General features: G+C 30.1%; 1 protein-coding gene across 3 annotated transcripts in view; it reads right to left on the reverse strand.

Annotated features, from left to right (window-relative positions):
* LOC129921359 (uncharacterized) overlaps positions 1-23,277 on the reverse strand; it is a 115,468-nt gene extending 92,191 nt beyond the window's left edge. For all 3 annotated transcript variants that reach the window (XM_056003155.1, XM_056003154.1, XM_056003153.1), the window contains exons 1-4: positions 21,687-23,277; positions 7,337-7,517; positions 4,399-4,476; positions 4,097-4,236 (exon numbers count right to left, since the gene is read on the reverse strand). In XM_056003155.1, coding sequence (XP_055859130.1) covers positions 4,097-4,236; positions 4,399-4,476; positions 7,337-7,517; positions 21,687-22,417 — 1,130 coding nt within the window. In that variant the 5' untranslated portion in view covers positions 22,418-23,277. The remainder of the gene's footprint in view (positions 1-4,096; positions 4,237-4,398; positions 4,477-7,336; positions 7,518-21,686) is intronic.
* Positions 23,278-24,313: the final 1,036 nt, after the last annotated feature.

The raw sequence follows: 24,313 nt of genomic DNA on the forward strand, positions 1-24,313 counted from the left end.
TTTTTGGTAATATTTGATGGTAGAGAGGAAGAATAAAAGAGTTTTAGTGGATTAAATAAAAGCTATCCGATTATATTGAACTTGATTTGATTTTGGATGGAGAGATAAATGGAATGCAATTTGGGTAGTTGTTTTTTTTATTTGGATCAGTAAATCGAAATAGTGAGAAAACCCTTATTGAATTCAAAGTAGAAGTTGGTGATTAAAAGCACAAAAAAAAATAAAAAATTAAAAAAAAATTGGTGAAGGTGCGTATTACCACTTTTTTTTACTTATAACTTCGTTTGAGGCAAATATTAAGCAGGTTTAGAAATAGGGCATATTAAACAGATAGTCCAAGAAAATGCTCTTTAGAAAAGAGGAGCTTAAAATTTTATTCAAATATTTTATATGAATTTTCAAACTACAAAAATTGATTTTTATAGCAAATTATTTAATTCTATTTAGTAAAATATTAAACAATTTCATTCTTTTTTAACAATCATATAATTTAATTTATTGTTAAATTTGTTGAACAAAAATTGATAAGACCATTAGGTTTGTTAAAAGAGCATCACCTTATAACGCAAGTTTTTGAAAAAATAAAAATACCTTGATCATCAAAGTTAACAATTTTTATTAATATGTATTTTAACTTTTAAATTTTTAACTCACAAAAACTATTCGCGAAAATAATAATTTATACCTTTACCTACCAACAAATACGTTATATAAGTTAAAATTCTGCTTTTCTTAATTCTGTTTTACAAAATTCTACAAACAAAAATTAAATAACATTTTTTTGATTTGAAAGTGCGAGTTTTTTAACATTTTCTTATCAATATTTTATTTTTTTTTAGGATTCTGTAAAATTCATATCTTCTCGCTAAATTCGATGCTTATTTGATTACTCACTTACTTTGTTAATTTTTTTTTTGATAAATCAGTAAATTAAAAAATATTAAAAAATTTTAATGTTTAGTGTTTAGTATTTTAGAAAAATATTTTAAATTTTATCAAATAAAAATGAATTTTTTAAAGACAGAATAGAAAATAAGCAGAATTTTGAAAAAAAGAGAATTTTCGTTTTGAAGTAAGAATTTTCAAAAATTATTTCTAATTTTCCTTAACTACTAAATATAAATGTAGTGAATAGAATATTTTCTTATTAAAAAAACTTGTATTAGTTAAAAAATATAAATTTTTTTAATCAATTAAATCAAGTTGTAATTCTAGAGACGTTCGTGCATTTTTTTTATTTTGATTGATTCAGAAGTTATATCTAGTTGTAATTTTGAAAAAAATCAAATATATTTTTTTACATATTTTGAATGTACATTAGGGTGGTCCAATTTTTTGGTTTTTACATTTCCGTTGTTCCCCACTCAAAAATTGGTTGCATATGTATTTTGTATTACACACGTGATTTCAGCTTTTTAGGTGAAGTGTAAGTGGGCGCTCAACAGGCTCAAAGTTTTTGCTCAGATGCTGGTATAGCTGGGTCCTCATGCCTAGTAATTAACTCTTGTTTTGATTTATCAAGTGAATTAAGTTATGATGTGAAGTTTTTCATAAAAAACCAATAGTTAAGTGTTATTTTCACAGATAATAATTGTTGTTCATTTAAATTCGTCTGTAAGTATTTTTTGCTTAAAGTTATCAAAACAGAATTAATCAATGAAATACGAGCTAGTGACTCAAAACCAAAGAAACGTGAAAATCTTTTACTTGGTTGTCGGGAACATGCGTGCTTATCATGTTTAATCCAAATTGCAACCTCAAGCCAAGTCCTAATACGATATAATCAGATATTAAGGGTAAGGTAAGGGTAACAAAGTCTAATATTCCAAAGCTGATGAGCGCCCTCTTCCTTTTAGTTTTGAAGGCTAAAACTTTCAGCATATGTTGGTATTGATGTCTGTAGCAAAATTATGGGTGGGGAACTAATGAATTATATGGTTTACTTTTTTGCCTTATAACGTGGACCACACTAATGTACATACATATGTATTATGAGAATATTGTCCGAAAATTTCACATTGATACGGAAATTCGTTTCGGAGAAATAAGAGTATTTGTAAAGACTTTTTAACTTAGTTTAAATGGTTCCCAAAAATTTTAAACGCGTTTTTCTCAAAACGGTGTTTTCAAAGTCGGTGAGCAAAATTTCTCCTTAACGGCTTGAAATTTTAACATGATTTTCTTAGATACCTTTGCCAGAAAATGAACGAAGGAATAATTTTTCTGACCATAATTCCCTTTTTTTCTTGGTAAAAAACGATTTTTTTTTTCTTTGGGAAGCCGCCATTTTGTCAAAAATAAATATTTTGACTATTCCTGCGTTTATTGCCTCTATTCATCTATTTTTAAAACGAATCTTTTGGTTTTTCATATTTAAAACAATTTGGATCAGAGATATCTTCCTCACCCCAATAAGTCCTCTAGGAGATCTAGTATAAAAATAACGGAACTCAATATTTTTGTAAATATATTGTGAATTCTTTAAATACATTAAATTCGCTATATGTACATTTACTGTGTCTATATATTTAATAGAAAGCCTCTTCACGAAAATGCATGATTTTTCTCACTAACAACTAGAAATAACCCCTTAACATAATTTTTAAAATCCAAAATAATATATGAAAAGAAAAGAAGAATACGACAACAATGAAAGAAGGAGTAGCTTTGTATGTACTGGTAATTTTATAAAAAAAAAAAAACAGTGTTAGTTTTAGACATGTTTTCACAAAATCAAGTTTGCTGCTCAGCTCTTTTGTTTATTTATTATGTACATTTATTCAATCAAATTCGTTCGCTTTTTATTAATAGAAATGAGTTATCTAAGCGGGATTCCATTAAAAATACAGAACAAACTACTGTAGTACTTTCAAAAATTTGTGGAAAACCATTGGTACTTTTGATTTAAAAAAAAAAAATTTCTTTTTAAAACTTTTTATAATAAAAAAAAAATTATTTTTAAAAATAAATCAATTTTCTTTAAATTCCTTTAAAAATCTTATACATACAGAAACAAATACATATATCCAATTTTTTTTTTTTAAACTTGTATTGAATTACAAGATTATATACATACTATTTAGAATTACAAATATTTCTCATTCAAAGAATGCGAATAAGGTGAATGAATCGAATTTTCAACAGTCTTTAATTTTTTACTTCCAGGGATAATTTTCGAACCATACAATTAGATTTTATTCTCACAAAATCCCAAGCTTTTAATTTTAATAATAAACTAAACAAAATCTCATTTTTATTGTTTGGAATTTTAATTGAAGGGACATTCAGACATTAATGTAAATATCCAAACCCATTTTAACACGACCTTAACTATTATTTTTAATAGATCTTTATCCAAACATAACAATAATAATGTCTTTTTCCTACATTCAATTGTTTTTCTCTTAATTATACTATGCAAAAATTAATTTGTCGAAGGCTTCAAAAACACTTAAAAAAGATATCTATTTATTATTTCACCCTAATTTTGGGGTTTCATGGTTAAATTTGAGATTATAATTATTCTAAACTTTAGTTTATTTCTTGGTTAAATAAGGGTTAACCATTAAATGAAAACCTCTATTATTTGTCAATTAATGAAAGTAAAGAAAAAAGCTGAAATTCTATTTGCGAATTCAAGATAAAAGGACAAAAGGAAATAATTTCCATCGATATTGAAAAATAAATATCTTCGACTGAGCTCAGTTCAGTTAAACATTCACAATAAATTTAAACATTCAAATCGATCGTCTGCGAAATTTTTCAATTACCGTTTTACCTCTAATCATCTTATACTAATTTCTATTCTAAGTAAAAAATATTTATTCTCTAAAAACGTGAAAGCTAGAATTTTTAATTTAATTTTTCGTATTTTTCCAGTGAAGAACCACAACCATATTCCACCATAAAAGTAGTTCGCATAAAAAAAATACTCAATAGAAACTACAACCTGCCATAATTAGTTTTGTTCACATTATTTTTTTTTTCTTTTCCCGCATCTTCCTCACTTCAACTTCCACTTCCGGGGTATTTGGGTAAAAAAGTAGCATGATGGCAGACCCACTGCCATCATATTTTTTTTATAGCGTTAACTCACCTGAATACATTTCCGTCCGCTGGTGGTAGCGGAAGAATTGTTGGCTTTAGAGGTGGCTGCTTAAGTGGAAAACCCTCGATTCCGGCCAGCACCATCGTTGCATCCACATCCGACAGCACAAAGAACGAATGCCAGTGAGTCTATATAGTATTTACCGTTTTGTTATTTTTTTTTTATGAAAAAGATGAAAAGATACAAAAAAAAAAAATGAAAAATTTATTTATTTATCTGCTCAATTTGACTATATGCAATGCTTCTATGGAGAACCTATAGAGAAAGCAACAAAAAAAAAAAAAACTTACCTGCAGGAATAGTGCACGAATTGCTTCCAGAATCTCCCTTGCTGATGGTTGCAATATTGATTGAAGAGTCGCATGGTACTATACAAAAAATAAGAAAAGAGAAGAAAAGAAACCATAAAGCCAATGAAATGCAATGAAGGAAAATAAATGACGAAACGAAGCTACAAATTCAACGCTCAGGTGGAGATTTGTGTACAAAATTTGAAATTTTTTGAAATGTATTATAGAACACTACAAAATTAAAATATAAAAAGATGGAAAAATGGAAGACGAAGAATATGAAACGAAACAATCTTGAGTTGTTTTTTTTTTTTTTGTGTATTTTTTGTTGTTTAAGTAGGGTATTCAAATTTTACCCTAAATCCAATTTAATAAGAAGCTTAGAGTTTTAATGGAATACTTTTAAAGAACAATAGATGGAGACTGTAACTTCTACAGGAATATAACAATTACCTTTGTGTTTTGTTAGTTTTTAGATTTTTGGAACATGTTTTATGAATAATGTTTTTGAAAGAAATAGGAAGATTGTAGAACTTGACCTGATTCAATGTTTTAAAATATTATAATTAAGATTTTTTGAGTACAAAAACTGTTTACTGTGGTTTTGTCTGCCTTCTGTTCTTTACTGTCTATAGTTTTTGATATTTTAACAATTTTAAAGTGTGATCCGACTTGCTATCATTTTAGAAACTCTTCTCTAAATAAACTCCGAAAGAATTTTTAGCCCTATTCTGTTTTTGTGAACATCCTGGTAAAAAATAAAATTTAATTTTTTCTTCACTTGTTCAACATTTATAGATGTTGCTAACAGCTTAAAAATAAATTACTACACTAGTCGTCAAAAATAAAAAAAAAGTTGGGAGCAAGAATTTTGTTAGATGATTTTAACTGACTTTAGTAAACTGAACTCAAAACTGTTTACAGATTTATTCTGTCACGTTTAGTTTTATAGCTATATTGATCACTATTTTAAAGTCTCAAAAACTAATTTTCAATTTAGTTTTAGTTAAAAATATATGCTCCTTTTTTTAAATCCAAATCAGAAGACGTAAACTGAAATTTGGTTCAAAAAAAAAAAACTTTTAGGTACTTTGAAAAAAAAAACAATCTAAATTTTGAGAAAAAAATAATTTTGAAAAAAAGTAAATAACTTTAGGACGTTTTAATATTACATTTTAAGATTGCATAAGCAGTTTTGCAAAAAAAATTAACGGTGATGTAACTCGACATCAAATTTACTCCAAAAAAAGCGTTTTTGACCTATTTATACTTATGTAAATATTTCAAAAACGTGACTTTCCAGTGAAATTTTGACTTCGGATTCGGACTCAGCACAGACATCCTTTAGAACATTAGCTTTTGGTTCAAGCTCTATTTTCGTTGCCGAACAGCGTTATTAGTAAAAACATCAAAAATTTCATTTTTTTTCTCTTTTTTTTTAAATAGTTTTTCTTAAGTTTTTTTTTCAAAATACTTTAATTTTAATTTTTTTTTCAAAAGAATCCATATCCATAGGAAATTTAATTTTATCTACAAAAAGTTCTTTGATCAAAATTTTCAAATTCAGCTGGCTTTCCAATTTATAGATCTAAACTCAAAAAAAAAGAGTATCAAAAAGAGTAAAAAACTTTGATCGGTACAAAAATGGTCATATCTTCATAACTTCTTCAAAGACTTTGAAGAAAATTATCTTGTAATCTTTATCAAAATGTGTACTACACTTACAAAATTTAAAACTGAGATTATTCGAACTGTTTTGCATTTTTTTTTTTTTTCAGTAAGACATTTTTTTTATGCTTGGAAACGACAACAATTTTTGAAAAATCATATCCCGAAAACCTATCCATGAATATTTTTTTAGATAAGATTTTTGAGTTTTCGGGGATTAAATCTATACGAAAAATATAACGGCACTTAGTGTGCAAAAATTTTTTATTTTTTTGTAAACTAGTGTTAGTAACAAATTTAAAGTTTCGTGCCAAAAAATTGCAAAACTTTGAAATTCGGGAAAAAAAGGAATTCAGACTGGTATAGAGTCCCAAAAAGAAAACAAAGAGTTCTAATCATTGAAGTTTCACTCAAAACTCTTTTTTTTTCGAATAAAAACAAAAATTATAAGTGTTGATATTTTCAGGGCGGAACTTCAAACACGCACAAAACTATTTTTCTTGGTTCAGATATCTGAGCACGTTTTTTTTTTCGATTATCATACATGAGTTCTACAGTCCCTGATAAATTTAAAAATCTGTTTCGAACATTGTTCCAAATTGTCAAAATTCTGACGGAGCCTTGACGTAAAATTGAAATGAAATTATTAAATGAAAACCAGTGGGTATTCAAAGCAAAATTTTACTTTTATTAGTCTTTCATACTTTTCCCCCATGAAAAAAAAATTCGGGGTTAAGTTTTTAAAATGGTGTAGAATATATCAAAATTTAAGGCCAAATTTATTCACACTTTATTAAATCAAAAGTCTCCATTAAAAACGTTAAATTTTAAAATTTATATGTGATTTGACAGATTTTTTTATTTTTAATTGGGACTTCTAAAATAATGGAGAGTAAATAAATTGGGTCTAAGTCCTCATTGAAAAAATAGAGTCAAATAGAGAAAAAAATCTAAAAAAAATTCTGACCAATTTCTCTACTATCCAAATGGTTTTACCAAAAGTCACACCCGTAACTATATTATTTGTCAACAGAATGTGAACAAAAATAATAGATACCATTCTACACAAATGCATTCTAATCATTATTATGAAAAATATCCAATTCACGTACTAAAAGCCATTCAATACAAATATTTTAATAAGCTCACGTCTCAAACATTCCACCATTAAGTAGAAATATATTATTATACACAAATCACTCTACCATCATGATAATAAATATAAAAATAAAAAAAAAAAATAATAATAATAAATCTGAACAATAAATACCTCACTGTGCGTACTGTGAATATTTGCTGTTCCTCCTCTAGCCCATAGCACTGGTATCTGCATTGAATGTCCTGACAAAGCAATCGCACGTGCTGATTGTCCATCACCAATAACAACAACCCCAGCCAAAGGCACTCTGTCTGTTTGTTGGCAAAATGATGTCAAAACTTTTACCGAAAATCTAAAAATGAAAAAAAAAATATGAATAAAGCAATAAATAGACAAAAATTCAACAATTGAGAATAAATTGACTTCATTATAAAAAAATTTAAGATACACCCACTTCACATTCAAAAACACACACACACAATCAAATACCTATAATTTAATCACTAAAACTTTGTTTTTCATTTCCTAAGCAACTAATTAGGTTCTATTGATGAAATAGCTTTCCCAAGGGATTTCTCTGCTTTTCTGATTAAAAAATTGCCCCTCATTAAATTAAAGGCTTTATGGTTTTAATTTCTAAAACTTTTTTTTTTTAATGTTAAAGAAAGGAACTTTCAGTACTTTTGCTTTTACTTTTACTTTATCTTATTGAAATTTTTTAATAATTACAGTTTGAAAAAGTATTGTAAATTAAGTTTCCCCATGATTGTGTTTGTGCCTTTAACTGCCACCCTCTGTTGCTTACAAATTAAGACCCTATTAACTTACTTTCAATTCAAAGCTAATCCACTTTGGATTTTTCCAAGTTTGAAATATTTTAAGGTTAAGAGGGAAAAAAAAATATTTATGAAGACGATGGTAAAAATCTCTAAGGTTGTGTTCAACTTTGAACGAAATATGTTAGGTTCCTACTTTAACATGAGGGTAGTATTTTTGAATTTTGTTCAAATAGGGGTTAAATTTTTATTGGATTTAAATGTCTTAAATAGAAAACAAATTAAATCGTTAAATTTTTCTTTAAATATGTTGTTGAGAGAGACATTTTCGGGGGAAAAAATGATAACTGATAAGGTTCAGCCTCTTCTTAAAAAGTAATTAAATTTATTGAATAAATGTGTCATTAATTCTGACTCGTATTTGGCAAACTTTAAATTTTGCGGATTGCAAGGACAACATTTTTAATTTATTTCAAAATAGGTGATTGCTTTTTTAAATTAATGTAACAGAAATTTTTCTTATTTCTTATGAAAATAAATAACCCTTTCACCTAAAATGAAGTGGTAAATGAAAAATGTTTAACAGTTTTTATTGTTTTCACAGTTTTTTTTTTTTGGTACTTATTCTGAATTTCAATCTTTCTTTTAAAAAAAAAACACCCTTTTTAATAAAAATGTGACCCTTTATCTTTATAACAAACGAAACTTTTTCACCATGTTTTTAAGTTTTGGTATGAAAACAAGCACCCTGATAGTGTTGTTTTGTTGATCTTCCCCACCCACTCCTTCCGGAAAAAAACCCCCAAAGCAATTTTTTGTATATAGCATCCTTTGACCGTTCACTTTTACTGCAAATGAAATCAATTTGGTAAATTTGGACCTTTTTTATAATATTGATTTATTGTACTTTTTTATCTGTACTTAAATTTTTGAAATCATTTTTATACATTTTTATAAATAAAAAAAATTTTTTTGTATAGTTTTTTATTTAAAAAAAAAATCTTATATTTAGATTATACAATAAAGTGGGCGGAAAAACTATTTTTTTTCGAATTTCAAATTGTAATAGCGCGGAAAAGCTGCGAATGGTGAAGACAAAGAACTAAGAAGGGTTTAAGAAATGATCAAAATCGGTTCATATCTTCCGGTCGCGCATCGGCCATCAGCCCTGAATTTTGAAAAATATCAAAAAAGATATTTTTTTATAAAAAAAAAATTTCATCACCCTAACATCTTATTTTTACTTGCGATATAGGTACTAATCAAGTTATGCATTCGTATCAAAAAAAAGTTGAGATAACATTTTTCCATGATATTACGATGGTAGAGATTGCCAAAAAAAAAGTGGGTTCCGGAAGTCCGTCTGTCTGTCTGTCTGTATAAGGAGCTACGGCCTAAACGGATAGACCGATTGACTTCAAACTTGGTATCTAGCATTTTTGGGAGACTCTCCATAGGGTTTGTTTGGAATTAATTTTTTGGACCAAAAATAACGGTACTTGTCATACACCGATTTTAGTAAAGTTGATATTGCTCAAAAACGGCTCCAACGATTTTATTTAAAAAATTCAAGTGTAAGTTTTAAGAAGTGTAAGTTTATATAAAGAAGCATTCATATAATTTTAATATAAACCAAAAATAAAATTTCGAAAAAAATAACTTTTGGATTTTGAAAAAAAAATTGTGAACATTTTTTTTTTGAAAAATAAAATTTTCGAAAACGGAACATTGTATTTTTTTGAAATTTTGTTTTTAGATGTTGATTAGTGATTTCTACACAATGGCATACCAATTTTATTTTAAAACTTTTTTTTCAAAAAATTATTTATAAAAAACTTCAGTTTGCATTAATTTTTTGAAGTGAAAACTTCTTTAGTATCGTAGTGATTTGAAACACGATGAGACGAAAAAGCGACAGGAAAAATCAATTGATTATAACTTTTTTGTTTTGATAGATATTTGGATGAAATTTATACTTTAGTTAAGTAATAGAATAAGCTTATTTATATTCACAATCCTGAGATGACCGTGAAAACATGTTCTTTTTCTAAACACGTTATATTTTTTGATCTGTTGCCGATGATCAGTCACCAGTGTAGGATTTACCGTAATCTCAGTTTAAAATTTCGACATGGTTGGCTTTAAAAAATTCTTACTTTATTTGTAGGTATCGTAGAAATATGATTGAAGCATCATATAAAAAGAGAAATAATAAGCTTTCAGATTATATAAAATTTATTATAGGTTGTCATTTAAAAAAATGAATTTAATGGTGTTAGAAGAGAAAAAAGATTGTTTCTTTTTTTGTTTTTTCATGAAAAATGATTGTTTTGAATAAAATATTTTTATACTTTTTGCGCATTGTAAAAATGTAAGTACTTATGGCTTTATTTTTTAAGGGAAATTTGTAATGGTGTAAATTTTTCAAGAAAAATGATTTTTTTAAGGTTGTGAATTGCACACATGACTTTTTTTTATAAAAGAAATTTTTAATTTCAATATGAAATAAGACCAGAATCAATTGCCTTTAAGAAAAACTAAACTCAAAACATAATTTAACAAAAATCAAAGATGAAAAGATGTCCTTTGCTATAGATATATATATGTGCTTCCCTAAATGAAAGATAAAAGAACGAACGAAAAAAATCTCATTTATTATAACGATGTCAAACGATTCTATTATTTGCACGTCAAAGATACAAATAGAAGAACACAAAAATAAACCAAAATCAGATAAATTCTTCTTCACATCTCGAACGAAATCGATGATGAAGTGAAAACAAATTTCAGAGGATTAACTTCAATCAAAAAATAAGCAAAAAAAAAATAAAAATGAATTTCGATATTCACAAAAAAGAAAAAAGAAATCCTATATTTTTTTTTTTTGTTTCTGCTGGAATCACAATCAATCGAGGAGAAAAAATATCAGATTGGGCTGATAAATGAATGGCTTTTCAAAGACAAACCTACCTCTAGGTATAATGTCCTTGTTCCATAAAGATGTTTTCTTTAGATTTTTTTATATGTGTGTGTTGGTATATTTGAATGAATATAAATCTATTTGCAAAAAAAAAACATAAAATAAAAACAAACATCAGCTTCTGTTGATGTGTTTGCAAAGTGGCGCCGAAGGAATTTCAATTTAGGTTCCATGTCCTAGGCTGCTGGCCTTATTTATGCTTTTCTTGTTTGTCTGCTGCTGAGCACTATGCAAACAAGCTAACAAAAAATACCTATTTTCTAGATAAAAAAGATGATTTTATACAAAAAATAAAACCGCTAAGAGACACAAAAATGTCCCATATTTAGTTTCATTATTTATCCAGAAAATTGGTGCCAGAAAAACTTTGACTTTGTGGGCTTTGGCTGGTTGGTGTGTGTTGAAAATAAACAAAGTTTGAATCTTGTTGTTTTAATATTTCTGATGGGGGGCACATTTTAAAATCGTAAGCTAACAAAGTTGACATATTTGTAAACAAAAGGACATAAACTTGCTAGCAAACAAAAAAAAGGTTAAAGGCTATAAGATGGATGCGATTATCTTGTATTAATATTCAAAGTTGGTTTATATAGGTTATAGTTTTTTGCACTTTGTTTTGAGGCCAAATACTTTTAAAATGACGGAGGATTTTTGTTTTTTAATCTCACTTAGTTTGGATATGAAATTTCAGACGTTCTCGAAATTTATTTTATAATTTTCTGTGCAAATAGGTATTTTGTTCGTTTACAGGCAAAATATATTTATTTATTTTATTTATTTATTTATTTAGCTTATTGCAAGCGGATAACTTAGATTCTATTTACAAAGTAATTATTTATAAATTAATAATTATTAAACAAAAACAGAAAAAAAAAAGATAAATATATAAGAAATATGTACATATTTGAATAAGTATATACAAAAAATATACTCGCTAGTTGAAAAATTAATTAATTCTATAGATTGATGAATGGAGGGTAAATTGTATAGTCTTCTCCTGAGGGAAGGGGAGCTAAGGGAAAAATCGAAAATATCTTGTACTGCATTGGCAAGCCGAAGCATTCTGCTCATTGGATTAAAATGGCCGTAGTTAGTGCGGTGAATAGGGAGGCGGAAAAATGGGACAGCTCTAAGGTTTCGTGGGTTGGTATTAATATTAATAAATTCAAGTAACGCCGGAGAATCTATCGTTCCAATGATAAGCTGATATACGAAGATAATGCCAGCGATACGACGACGTTCAGAAAGGGGGTATAAGCTAATAAGTTGCAAACGGTCTTCATAAGGGGGTAAAGAAAAGGGGTCGGACCAAGGTAAATTACGCAAAGCGAACCTGAGGAATCTCCTCTGCACAGCTTCAATTCTAAGGGATTGAGTGATTTGGAAGGGAGACCAAACCTGGCTAGCGTATTCGAGGATAGGTCTGACGTACGTGGTATAAAGAGATTTGGTAACATGCGGGTTAGAAAATTCTTTAGACCATCGTTTGATAAATCCGAGGGTGGAATTTGCTTTCGCGATAATATTGTCAATATGAGAGCGAAAATTTAACTCTCTATCACATGTTACCCCAAGATCACAAATTGAGAAAACGGTAGGGACAGGTATATTACGGAAGTGATAGATTCGAGGAGTAGAAGGTGAGCGTTTACGGGAAAAGGTCATGGATTGGCATTTATTAACATTGAGTTCAAGAAAGTTTTTGCTACACCAGGTAAGAAAAGAATTTAGGTCTAGTTGAAGCAGTAAAGAATCATGAGATGATGTAATTACTTTTATGATTTTAATGTCGTCTGCGTAGATGGAAAGATCTGAGAACGAAAAGATTCTACTGACGTCATTAATGGCAAGTACAAAAAGAAGAGGACCGAGATGGCTACCCTGGGGAACACCAGAGGAGGCGAGGATCGGATCAGACTCTTCGTTTCTGAAAGCAACCTTGTAAATACGGTTCTCGAGGTAAGATTTGATCCACTTGATGAACGATGGTGGAAAACCGTAGGCTTGTAACTTAGTGTAGATGATTTTGTGACTGATCTTGTCGAAGGCTTTACTGAAATCAGTAGTTATAACATCAACATCGTAACCTTTTTCCATTGCCATGAGTGTTGTGGAGACGAACTGAGTAAGATTAGTCGTGGTGGATCTTCCCTTTAAAAAGCCGTGTTGAAGTGGAGAAACAATTGATTTGGAGTGGAAATAAAGGGAGTCATACACTATACATTCAAAAAGCTTGGGGATAGCGGAGAGTTTAGCAATCGGTCTATAATTTGAGATTTGGTTCTTACAACCCTTTTTGAAAATTGGAAAAATAAAGGATTCTTTCCACAGAGAAGGAAAGACAGACTGAGAAAGCGAGAGTTGAAAAAGATTAGTGAGGGGTTCGCAGAGTGCAGTAGCGCATTTTTTAAGTAATATTGATGGAATGCCATCGGGACCAGGAGAAAATTCATCATTCAGTGAGTTTAACTTTTCATGGACGGTCAGGGGACAAATGTTAACGGAAGACAGAGACGTGTGAGGACTATCTGAAAGAAATTTGTGGTATTCAAGGTCGGGTTCATTAGGATTTGTGGTATAGGATTGACTAAAGAAGGTAGCGAAGAGATTAACAATTATTTTGGGATCAGAGGAAGATGTGTCAAGGAAATTAAATGTAGAAGGAAGACCATCAGATTTTCTTTTTATGTTTATAAATTGATAGAAACGTTTTGGTTCAGTGATGAGACTGGTTTGCATTTTGTTGAGATAGGTTTGGTAGAGAGATTGGCAAAGAACGGAAAAGTTAGAGGAAGCTTGTTGGTATAGATCAACAAAAACTAATTTTTGTAATGAAAAAAAAGAAACAATTTTTTATCTGAAGCGAGACAGCAGCCAAGCAAGACGCTTTCATAAGTACTTCATTTTTTAAATTACAATAAGTAGTTCAGTAGTTATGATGGAACAGATAAACATGAATGCATAGATATAACCAAATAACCACATAATCTTCATTTTAGCTTCTTATAAGATAACTTATAAAAAAAAAAAATAATGTGTGCAATTCACACGTGGTAGAAGTGAAACCTTAACAAATCATTTTTCTTGCAAAAAAAAAAAAATAGAAAAAATCTACCTATTTTTATTCTATCACCTTCAAATCCATGTTTTTTATATGACAACCTATATAAATTTTATATCATCTGAAAGCTTTAGTCTTAGCTCAAAATATATATATCGATAAGGTCTATGAGACATCTACAAAAAGAGCTATAATTTTTTAAACTCGATGAAATTTCATAAAAAAAAGCAAAAAAAAATTTATTTATTGTTCTCATGCTATTAAATCAATTTTTTTGTTTGACAACCTATACAAAATTTTATGCCATGTGAAAGCTTATTGTTTCAACTTGTATATTGATGCATAAATCTTATTTCAAAGATGTCTACAAGTGAAGTTAGAATTTTTTAAAGTCAACCATGTCGAATTTCCAGACTGAGATTACGGTACTTCTACACTGGTAGCTGGTCATCGTCAACAGATCTCCACAGTTTTTTTTAAGTATTTTTAATTTTTTTTCAATTTAAGATTGTGTAACTTTTAGAGCACGTAACGTTATGTGTGATATATCAAATAAAAGGTTATGTTATCAGCATGCGTATCAAAGTTAAATCAAATTTGTATGTGCACTAGATCAAAAGATATAACGTGTGTTGGAAAAGAACATCTTTTTACCGTTATCTCCGAATTTTGAATATGAAATTAATTGAAATTTTGTACAATTATAATTTATTTAATTACCTATCTACAGTACAAATTTCATTCATCTATCTATTAAAACAAAAAAGTTATAACAAGTTGAAGTCGTGTCGCGTTTTCGTTTCATTTTGTTTCAAATCACTACGATACTAAAGAAGTTTTCACTTCAAAAACTTTAGAAAAAAATATCCAGAAAATTGGTGCCAGAAAAACTTTGACTTTGTGGGCTTTGGCTGGTTGGTGTGTGTTGAAAATAAACAAAGTTTGAATCTTGTTGTTTTAATATTTCTGATGGGGGGCACATTTTAAAATCGTAAGCTAACAAAGTTGACATATTTGTAAACAAAAGGACATAAACTTGCTAGCAAACAAAAAAAAGGTTAAAGGCTATAAGATGGATGCGATTATCTTGTATTAATATTCAAAGTTGGTTTATATAGGTTATAGTTTTTTGCACTTTGTTTTGAGGCCAAATACTTTTAAAATGACGGAGGATTTTTGTTTTTTAATCTCACTTAGTTTGGATATGAAATTTCAGACGTTCTCGAAATTTATTTTATAATTTTCTGTGCAAATAGGTATTTTGTTCGTTTACAGGCAAAATATATTTATTTATTTTATTTATTTATTTATTTAGCTTATTGCAAGCGGATAACTTAGATTCTATTTACAAAGTAATTATTTATAAATTAATAATTATTAAACAAAAACAGAAAAAAAAAAGATAAATATATAAGAAATATGTACATATTTGAATAAGTATATACAAAAAATATACTCGCTAGTTGAAAAATTAATTAATTCTATAGATTGATGAATGGAGGGTAAATTGTATAGTCTTCTCCTGAGGGAAGGGGAGCTAAGGGAAAAATCGAAAATATCTTGTACTGCATTGGCAAGCCGAAGCATTCTGCTCATTGGATTAAAATGGCCGTAGTTAGTGCGGTGAATAGGGAGGCGGAAAAATGGGACAGCTCTAAGGTTTCGTGGGTTGGTATTAATATTAATAAATTCAAGTAACGCCGGAGAATCTATCGTTCCAATGATAAGCTGATATACGAAGATAATGCCAGCGATACGACGACGTTCAGAAAGGGGGTATAAGCTAATAAGTTGCAAACGGTCTTCATAAGGGGGTAAAGAAAAGGGGTCGGACCAAGGTAAATTACGCAAAGCGAACCTGAGGAATCTCCTCTGCACAGCTTCAATTCTAAGGGATTGAGTGATTTGGAAGGGAGACCAAACCTGGCTAGCGTATTCGAGGATAGGTCTGACGTACGTGGTATAAAGAGATTTGGTAACATGCGGGTTAGAAAATTCTTTAGACCATCGTTTGATAAATCCGAGGGTGGAATTTGCTTTCGCGATAATATTGTCAATATGAGAGCGAAAATTTAACTCTCTATCACATGTTACCCCAAGATCACAAATTGAGAAAACGGTAGGGACAGGTATATTACGGAAGTGATAGATTCGAGGAGTAGAAGGTGAGCGTTTACGGGAAAAGGTCATGGATTGGCATTTATTAACATTGAGTTCAAGAAAGTTTTTGCTACACCAGGTAAGAAAAGAATTTAGGTCTAGTTGAAGCAGTAAAGAATCATGAGATGATGTAATTACTTTTATGATTTTAATGTCGTCTGCGTAGATGGAAAGATCTGAGAACGAAAAGATTCTACTGACGTCATTAATGGCAAGTACAAAAAGAAGAGGACCGAGATGGCTACCCTGGGGAACACCAGAGGAGGCGAGGATCGGATCAGACTCTTCGTTTCTGAAAGCAACCTTGTAAATACGGTTCTCGAGGTAAGATTTGATCCACTTGATGAACGATGGTGGAAAACCGTAGGCTTGTAACTTAGTGTAGATGATTTTGTGACTGATCTTGTCGAAGGCTTTACTGAAATCAGTAGTTATAACATCAACATCGTAACCTTTTTCCATTGCCATGAGTGTTGTGGAGACGAACTGAGTAAGATTAGTCGTGGTGGATCTTCCCTTTAAAAAGCCGTGTTGAAGTGGAGAAACAATTGATTTGGAGTGGAAATAAAGGGAGTCATACACTATACATTCAAAAAGCTTGGGGATAGCGGAGAGTTTAGCAATCGGTCTATAATTTGAGATTTGGTTCTTACAACCCTTTTTGAAAATTGGAAAAATAAAGGATTCTTTCCACAGAGAAGGAAAGACAGACTGAGAAAGCGAGAGTTGAAAAAGATTAGTGAGGGGTTCGCAGAGTGCAGTAGCGCATTTTTTAAGTAATATTGATGGAATGCCATCGGGACCAGGAGAAAATTCATCATTCAGTGAGTTTAACTTTTCATGGACGGTCAGGGGACAAATGTTAACGGAAGACAGAGACGTGTGAGGACTATCTGAAAGAAATTTGTGGTATTCAAGGTCGGGTTCATTAGGATTTGTGGTATAGGATTGACTAAAGAAGGTAGCGAAGAGATTAACAATTATTTTGGGATCAGAGGAAGATGTGTCAAGGAAATTAAATGTAGAAGGAAGACCATCAGATTTTCTTTTTATGTTTATAAATTGATAGAAACGTTTTGGTTCAGTGATGAGACTGGTTTGCATTTTGTTGAGATAGGTTTGGTAGAGAGATTGGCAAAGAACGGAAAAGTTAGAGGAAGCTTGTTGGTATAGATCAACAAAAACTAATTTTTGTAATGAAAAAAAAGAAACAATTTTTTATCTGAAGCGAGACAGCAGCCAAGCAAGACGCTTTCATAAGTACTTCATTTTTTAAATTACAATAAGTAGTTCAGTAGTTATGATGGAACAGATAAACATGAATGCATAGATATAACCAAATAACCACATAATCTTCATTTTAGCTTCTTATAAGATAACTTATAAAAAAAAACTTTAGAAAAAAATTCTATTGCAACTAGTTCATAAAATATTATGTTTTTTTTTTCAGTGTATTTTTAGTTTCAAAATCTAACGTTTTCGTTCACCCCAACCACAAAGTAAGGAATTTTATCAAATTCTTTTTTTTTTCATAATTTTCTACTACAATTGACTAGCTTCGTCAGCAATTAAAAACTTGCACCTTTTCTTAAAAAACAGTTTTGTTTTTCGATGCAAAATGTAAAAAAAAATATTTTATTAAAAATTCTAAAGGCAGGTTGCCAACTTTAGAAACAAAAATATTTCTAGATTAGTTCGGAAGTAATTGCTACTATAACGCTTATGGATATGATGTTAACAGTTTAAAATATCGAATTACTTTTAAAATAGATTGAAAAACTAAAATTTTATAGGTAGTGTTCAAATGTGTCCCATGTTAAAAAAGTGCCCCACTCTTCTCTACTTGCCATATGAGTAAAATGGAAAAATATCTTTTACTCAAAAACGGTTCTAACGATTTTGATTAAAAACAAAATACAAATAAGTTCTAACTTTCGAAAAAAGGACAATTTTTACACTGAAAAAACAAAATTAACAAATTTTGAATTTTTTAGATTTTGGTTATTTGAAAAAAAAGAGGTAGTCTGTAAAGCCGGTTTACGGACGATGATTTTACGTGATAACGTCGTCAGAAAACAGGTTGTGTGCTTTTGTTTAAAATGAGTCAATTGAAGCGTTTACTTTTTTCAAACAATCATAATTTACAAGAAAAAGCTAAAAAAAATACCTTTTTTTTTATTTTCTCATTATATTATTTTTTTTATTTTAAAAGCTTACAAAAAAAATTATGCAATTTAAAAGCCAAGTTATTCTTCTTAAGAATAAAACCATTTTTTAATTTTTACAATGCGCAAAAAGTATAAAAATAATTTATTGAAAACAATCATTTTCATCAAAAAAAGCAAAAAAAAAAAACATGAATTTTTACAAAAAATTTTATACCATCTGAAAGCTTATTGTCTTAGCACAAAATATATATATCGATTAGGTCTATGAGACATCTAAAAAAGGAGCTAGAATTTTTTGAACTCGATCAAATTTCATTAAAAAAAGCAAAAAAAACATTTATTTTTATGTTCTCACGCTATGGAATCAATTTTTTGTTTGATAACCTATAAAAAATATATACCATGTGAAAGCTTATTATTTCACCTTTCATATGACGTATCAATCTCATTTCAAAGATGCCTACATGAGAAGTTAGAATTTTTTAAAGTCAACCATGTCGAAATTCCAGACTGAGATTACGGTACTTCCCACACTGGTGGCTGTTCGGGGGGCAACAGATCTCCACTAGTGTTTTGAGGTTTTTCGCAAGTTTCTTGATTTAACATTGTGTAGCTTGTAGTTAGTCTACCGTTATGTGTGATATACCAAATAGAAGGTAATTGTAGCAGGATGCTCATAAAAGTTTAATAAAATTTCTATCTGCTCTTGGTCAAAAGTTATAACCTGTTGAATTCTAAAATTTTATTTTACCGTTATCTCAAAATTGTGTTTACGAAAATGATTGAAACTTCGCACACATTTAGTCGTGGTCATGGTCTATCATTACTCTATTACTTTATTCCTGTATCTATTAAAGAAAAAAAGATAAAAATAAAAAAACGATGAAAATCGGTTAAAATTGATCAAAAAACGCGTTTGTTTAAAACTTGTTTCTTCCGTTATTCAGTCAAAACTCATTAAACGATTCCAATTTTTTAAATTAGGCCAAAACCTACATGTCGTATAAGTTTGAGTTTTTTTGAACGCTCCAAAAAAAAAGCTAAACATCAAAAACTACCCAAAAATACCCCTAAAAAACAAGGTGTTTTTCAAAAATTCATATTTCGAAACGCAGAGTGTGGGAAAAAAACCGTAATAGTTGCCTGATTTTTTTCCCTCATTTTTCACCTGGCACCTTTAGAATTGTCAAAAAAAATTTTCCCTACCCAAAATCATCATTTTTTTTTTTTTGTAAATTCATTTTTTATTATTCATCAACTTAAAACTATCTTAAAGCTAGACAAAAAATTCATAAAAACTAGCCTACTTATCAATTACTTACAACTAACTTACTGGCCCTATACGGGCACTCTAAGTTATACTTCTTTTTTCTTAATTCTAATGCCTTTCGGCCTTATAACTATTTTAATACTAATATTTTAATGGTTTTTATTTTTACCAAGAAATAATTTAAAAAAAAAAAAACTTGGTTTCATATCATTTTTTTTTTTTTTATTTTAAAACTTACAAACTAATTAAAACTACTTAAAACTACTTAAACTACTTAAACTACTTAAAACTACTTAAAAAACTAGAACAGCCACAGCAAGCAATTTTTGATTTTTTTTTTTTTTTTTTTTTTTTTTTTTTTGTATTTTTTTGTTTTTTTTTTTTTTTTTTTTTTTTTTTTTTTTTTTTTTTTTTTTTTTTTTTTTTTTTTTTTTTTTTTTGTTTTTGTTTTTTTTTTTTTTTTTTTTTTTTATTTTTTTTTTTTGTTTTGTTTTTTTTTTTTGTTTTTTTTTTTTTTTTTTTTTTGTGCCACCCCGACTGTCCCTACTTAAAACTAAACACCTAAAACTATGTAAGCCGGCCAAGGCATAAAAAACGAAGACCACTTTTACCTATAATACATGAATACCATTACTAAGCCACCAAAACTGGTTCTCCTGCTTTACCCTATCTCTTCGGTCCCGATCGGACACAGTCCTACTGAACCGAAGGTGCCCTTCTCCGCCTAGTGCGAGGATGTCTCTGTCATACAGCAGTCGCCTGTCCACGGTTCTTCGCCCGACGTGGTAGATTAGCGGAACTTCCAATCTATCCTGTACAAGCCCCCGACTATCTAAATAGAGGAATGCCTCAGGCGGAATATAGCCGCTTAAACACACACTCTTGAAGTATTCGTCGTTAGGGTATCATCATTTTGTCATAGCCCCAACACGTGTACAACGTTCAAACAAAACGTTATAGCTTAGTTCCAAAATTTTTTAGAATTTTTTCTTAAATGCACACATTTCAGGAAATTAAAACTATTTAAAAGGGTGTTCTCGTATTTTCAAAAACAACTTTTAATGTTTTTAAACTTTTTTTAATGACAAAATTAAAAATATAGGTATTATTAGGCATTATTATACCTAATAAGCTTTAAAATTCAAGAAAGTTTTATGATAACAGGAAATACGTGCGAACCAGTCGTGCGTTTTATTTTTTATTTTTAAGGTCTAGAAATTGTTTTGACGTTTTTCCATGAGATATGTATCAACAACATTATTTTAGCATTAAAAAAAAAGGCTATGAAAAATCAACAAAGCCCATTTGCTATAATATTTTGCTACAATCCCAAAGGTTTTTATTGTGTATCAATAGTTTAAAGTTTAAACTTAAACGGTCACTGTGGTGTATGAGTAACTTTTTTTCGTTCAGCAAAATTTTTGCCTAAGACATTTCTTTTTCTAAATAAATGAAAAAAAAAAAAACTGGATGACAATTTTCTGAATATTGAAGAATTTAGTTTAGTAAACGAAGTTGTGACTAAGAAATTGGTACTAAGAAACCTTATTTAAAGAAACTAGCGATATTTGGATTCTCTTTTATTGTTACCGAATTTCGTGTGTTCGTTGGAACTTAGATACAACCATTAAACCATTGAACATTTTTCCGAGAAAAATTTAATCTCAGTAAAAAAAAAAAACCGTACGAAATTTGAAACAACTTTATGTTTTCGAAACTATTTAACCACATCGAAAAACATTCATTCGGTCATGCTTCGCTTAAAAAAAAATACCACAACTTTTGCAAACTTCATCTAAATCATTCAATTTGTCTCCCCCAAAGGACTTTGCAAAACTAACGTCTATGCCATTATGCACACACGAGGGTGAAAAATCAAAATTCATAGAATACCTTAACCACAATAAAATTTTAAAAAATGACAAAAACCTCTAACCTCTACGCCCACAAAATTTGTGTTTTTACGCCACCGAAAAAAACCATTCACTCTATATTTTTATAATCCCCATTCGCGCACACAAACTGGATGATTTTTATTACCCCCTCGTGTCTGCCCTTTAAATTATAAAATATATACAAACCCTTGAATTAGTTATATGCACTTACTTTCCATTAGCTGGCAAATCCACATACAACGGTCGCAGCGGTGGGCCCAAAGGACTCCCAAATGGTGGCCCCATCTCCATCAGGCACCTCGCCAGAGTGCGGCTCCACACTTTGGCACCACCAATCACAGCAACAACAAAATAAACTGCATCACTGCGCTCTGGGAACACCGGAAGTGGCCCACTCAGAAGGCCATCTGTTGCCGCCACTACCGGAGTTCGATGGTGGCTAGATGAGTGATGATGATGTCCACCGCCAGATGACGTTGCCGATGCAGACGACTTGCCCATCCCGAATAGAGCCATCGGTTCCGGAAGTTCCTCAATATTCCCTTGGGAGAGTTCAATCCGGAATCCTGTTGCAGCAGCATCCATCGAAGAGGGAGTGGCTGCTGCTGCCAGGACTCGTCGATCGTCGTCATCGGGAAGAGACTTTTCGCGTCGTCGATTTGATTTCGTGTGATTATTTTTAAGTAGATTATAGTTCACATCCGGTTTGTCGTCATCGTCGGCGGCGGCGGTAGTGGCGGCGGCCATAAATGAAATTCTCTTTTTGTCCAGCTCGTTGTTGTTGTTTTTGGTTAATAAGTCTTCGGTGGCGCTGCTGGTCGTCGAGAATGTGGCATTTTGTGAAATATTTGTGCGGCGGATGGTTGCTGTCTCGGCTGAAATTAGATGCAGTTGTACCGAAACGATGAATAAGTAAACAAAAAAGTTTCCATTCGAGAACATTTTTCATGTGGCTCTGTGGGTTTGCGAGTTGGCTCGTTTTGTGTGTCCTGGGAAAACAGAGAGAGAGGAAGCCTATTTCGTGTGTCCAAAAAACTTTGCGGTGATTGTTGTTTATGGCGTGACGGCGTGACGGAACAGTGCGATGGTGACGGGAGCAAACGAACGACGAACACGACGAAGACTTTGAGGAGCCTCTTCAAAATGCCGTCACCTTGATGTGGGTGGTGGATAGTCCGGTCCCTTCATTCCTGCTGCCCGCTGACTTTACCCCTCGTTACAGTTGAAAAGTTTTCTCGATTCTCAAGAGAATGTTTGAAGCCACAAAAAGACGAAGAGAGAGAGAGACAGAGAGAGAAGGTGAAAAATATATAGAAATTTATTGTTATTTTGCCGTAAGTTTTTTAGCAAATGAGTGGTGGTAATTTATCAGGACATCCTTTGGCCAGTATTTTTTGATATTTTTCATGCAGTTTCCCAAGGATTTTGTAATTAATTTTAATTCCGACAGTTGCTGGAGCAGCTTACTCCGCAAGGATTGGCAGCACTGATTATGGGGGAAGTAGTGTTGCTGCTGCAGCAATACATTTCTCTGGCATGTTACGAACTTTTGCTGAATTATTAAGAGTTTCTGTTGTTTTTCATTTTATTTTTGATTAATTGAAGAGATTTTGATTTATTTTTCTTGTGGTTTTGTTAAGGGTTTTTGCTATTACGTTTTGTTTTTTTTTTGCAGAATTTAATGGTTTTGGTTTTTTGAATATTTTACAATAATTTTTTTTTTATTCTTCTGACAAAACTGTTAACTTTGACTTCTTTTTGTTAAATGACGCAGAGACATCTTTTTTTTCTTATTCTCTGATTTTGTTGTTTTGAATTTTTAATGAGAATTATTTGCTGTTGAATATTTTTGGGGGTTCTATTTTGTATCGTTTTTTTTTTAAAGAGGGTTAACCCTTTTCTTTTAAAGAAGTCCACATATTATTCTATTTTCGTGAGGATTTTTTGTTGAAATTGTGAGTTGGGTCGGTTGTGAAAAAGGATGAAACGACATCTGAAAAGAAGAAGAAAAATAGACAAATTTAGAAATAATATATTTTTTTTTTTTTCCTTGAAAAGAATTACAAATTTGTACAAATTTATTTCCATAAGAAGGATAAAGAGGATATTTAAAAAAATATATGGACATACATTTAAGGGAAGAAAAATAACTGTCTGCTGGAATTATACCATATACATTTTTTTGAAATATTTAAATGTCTTCACTATACCATTCAAGATCCTTTTCTCTTTTTACTTGCTCTATAGGGCAAGTATTGGTTTCGTGTAGAAAAAAAAAATCGAGGTTTTAATCAAAACCAACATTACGATTATGGAGAAGATCAAAAAAGTGGTTTTCGTCATGCCGTCCGTCGGTCTGTGCGTCTGTGCGTCTGTACGTCCATCTGTACATCAAGCTAGGGCCTAAACGGATGGATTGATTTGCTTGAAACTTGGTACAGATGATTTTTACGTAATTCCCTAGGTCCGTTTTTTTTATTTTTTTAATATCTCCATTTTAACGCATATCTCCCATATAACGTTTTCGAGGTATTGCAAATTTTTCGAAAACGGCTCTAACGATTTCGATTAAATTTGCTGTGCGCAATACTCTTATTGATTCTAACAAAACTGCGTTTTTAGTTTTTCTCAAAAAATTCGGAGAACGGAAATATGGCGTTGCCGTTTTTCAAAAATTAACATATTTTTTAAGTTCATATATTTCATCAAAACATGAGTTAATTTTATTCAAAATTTACAGACATAATTTTGAAGTGTCAAAAATTAAAAAAAAAAAATTAAAAAAGTTTTTGAAAATTTTTTTTTTTTAAGTTTTTGAAAAAAAAAATTTAATTTTAA

The sequence above is a fragment of the Episyrphus balteatus genome, chromosome 1 (genome assembly GCF_945859705.1).
Source record: "Episyrphus balteatus chromosome 1, idEpiBalt1.1, whole genome shotgun sequence".
In the NCBI taxonomy this organism is placed as follows: domain Eukaryota; kingdom Metazoa; phylum Arthropoda; class Insecta; order Diptera; family Syrphidae; genus Episyrphus; species Episyrphus balteatus.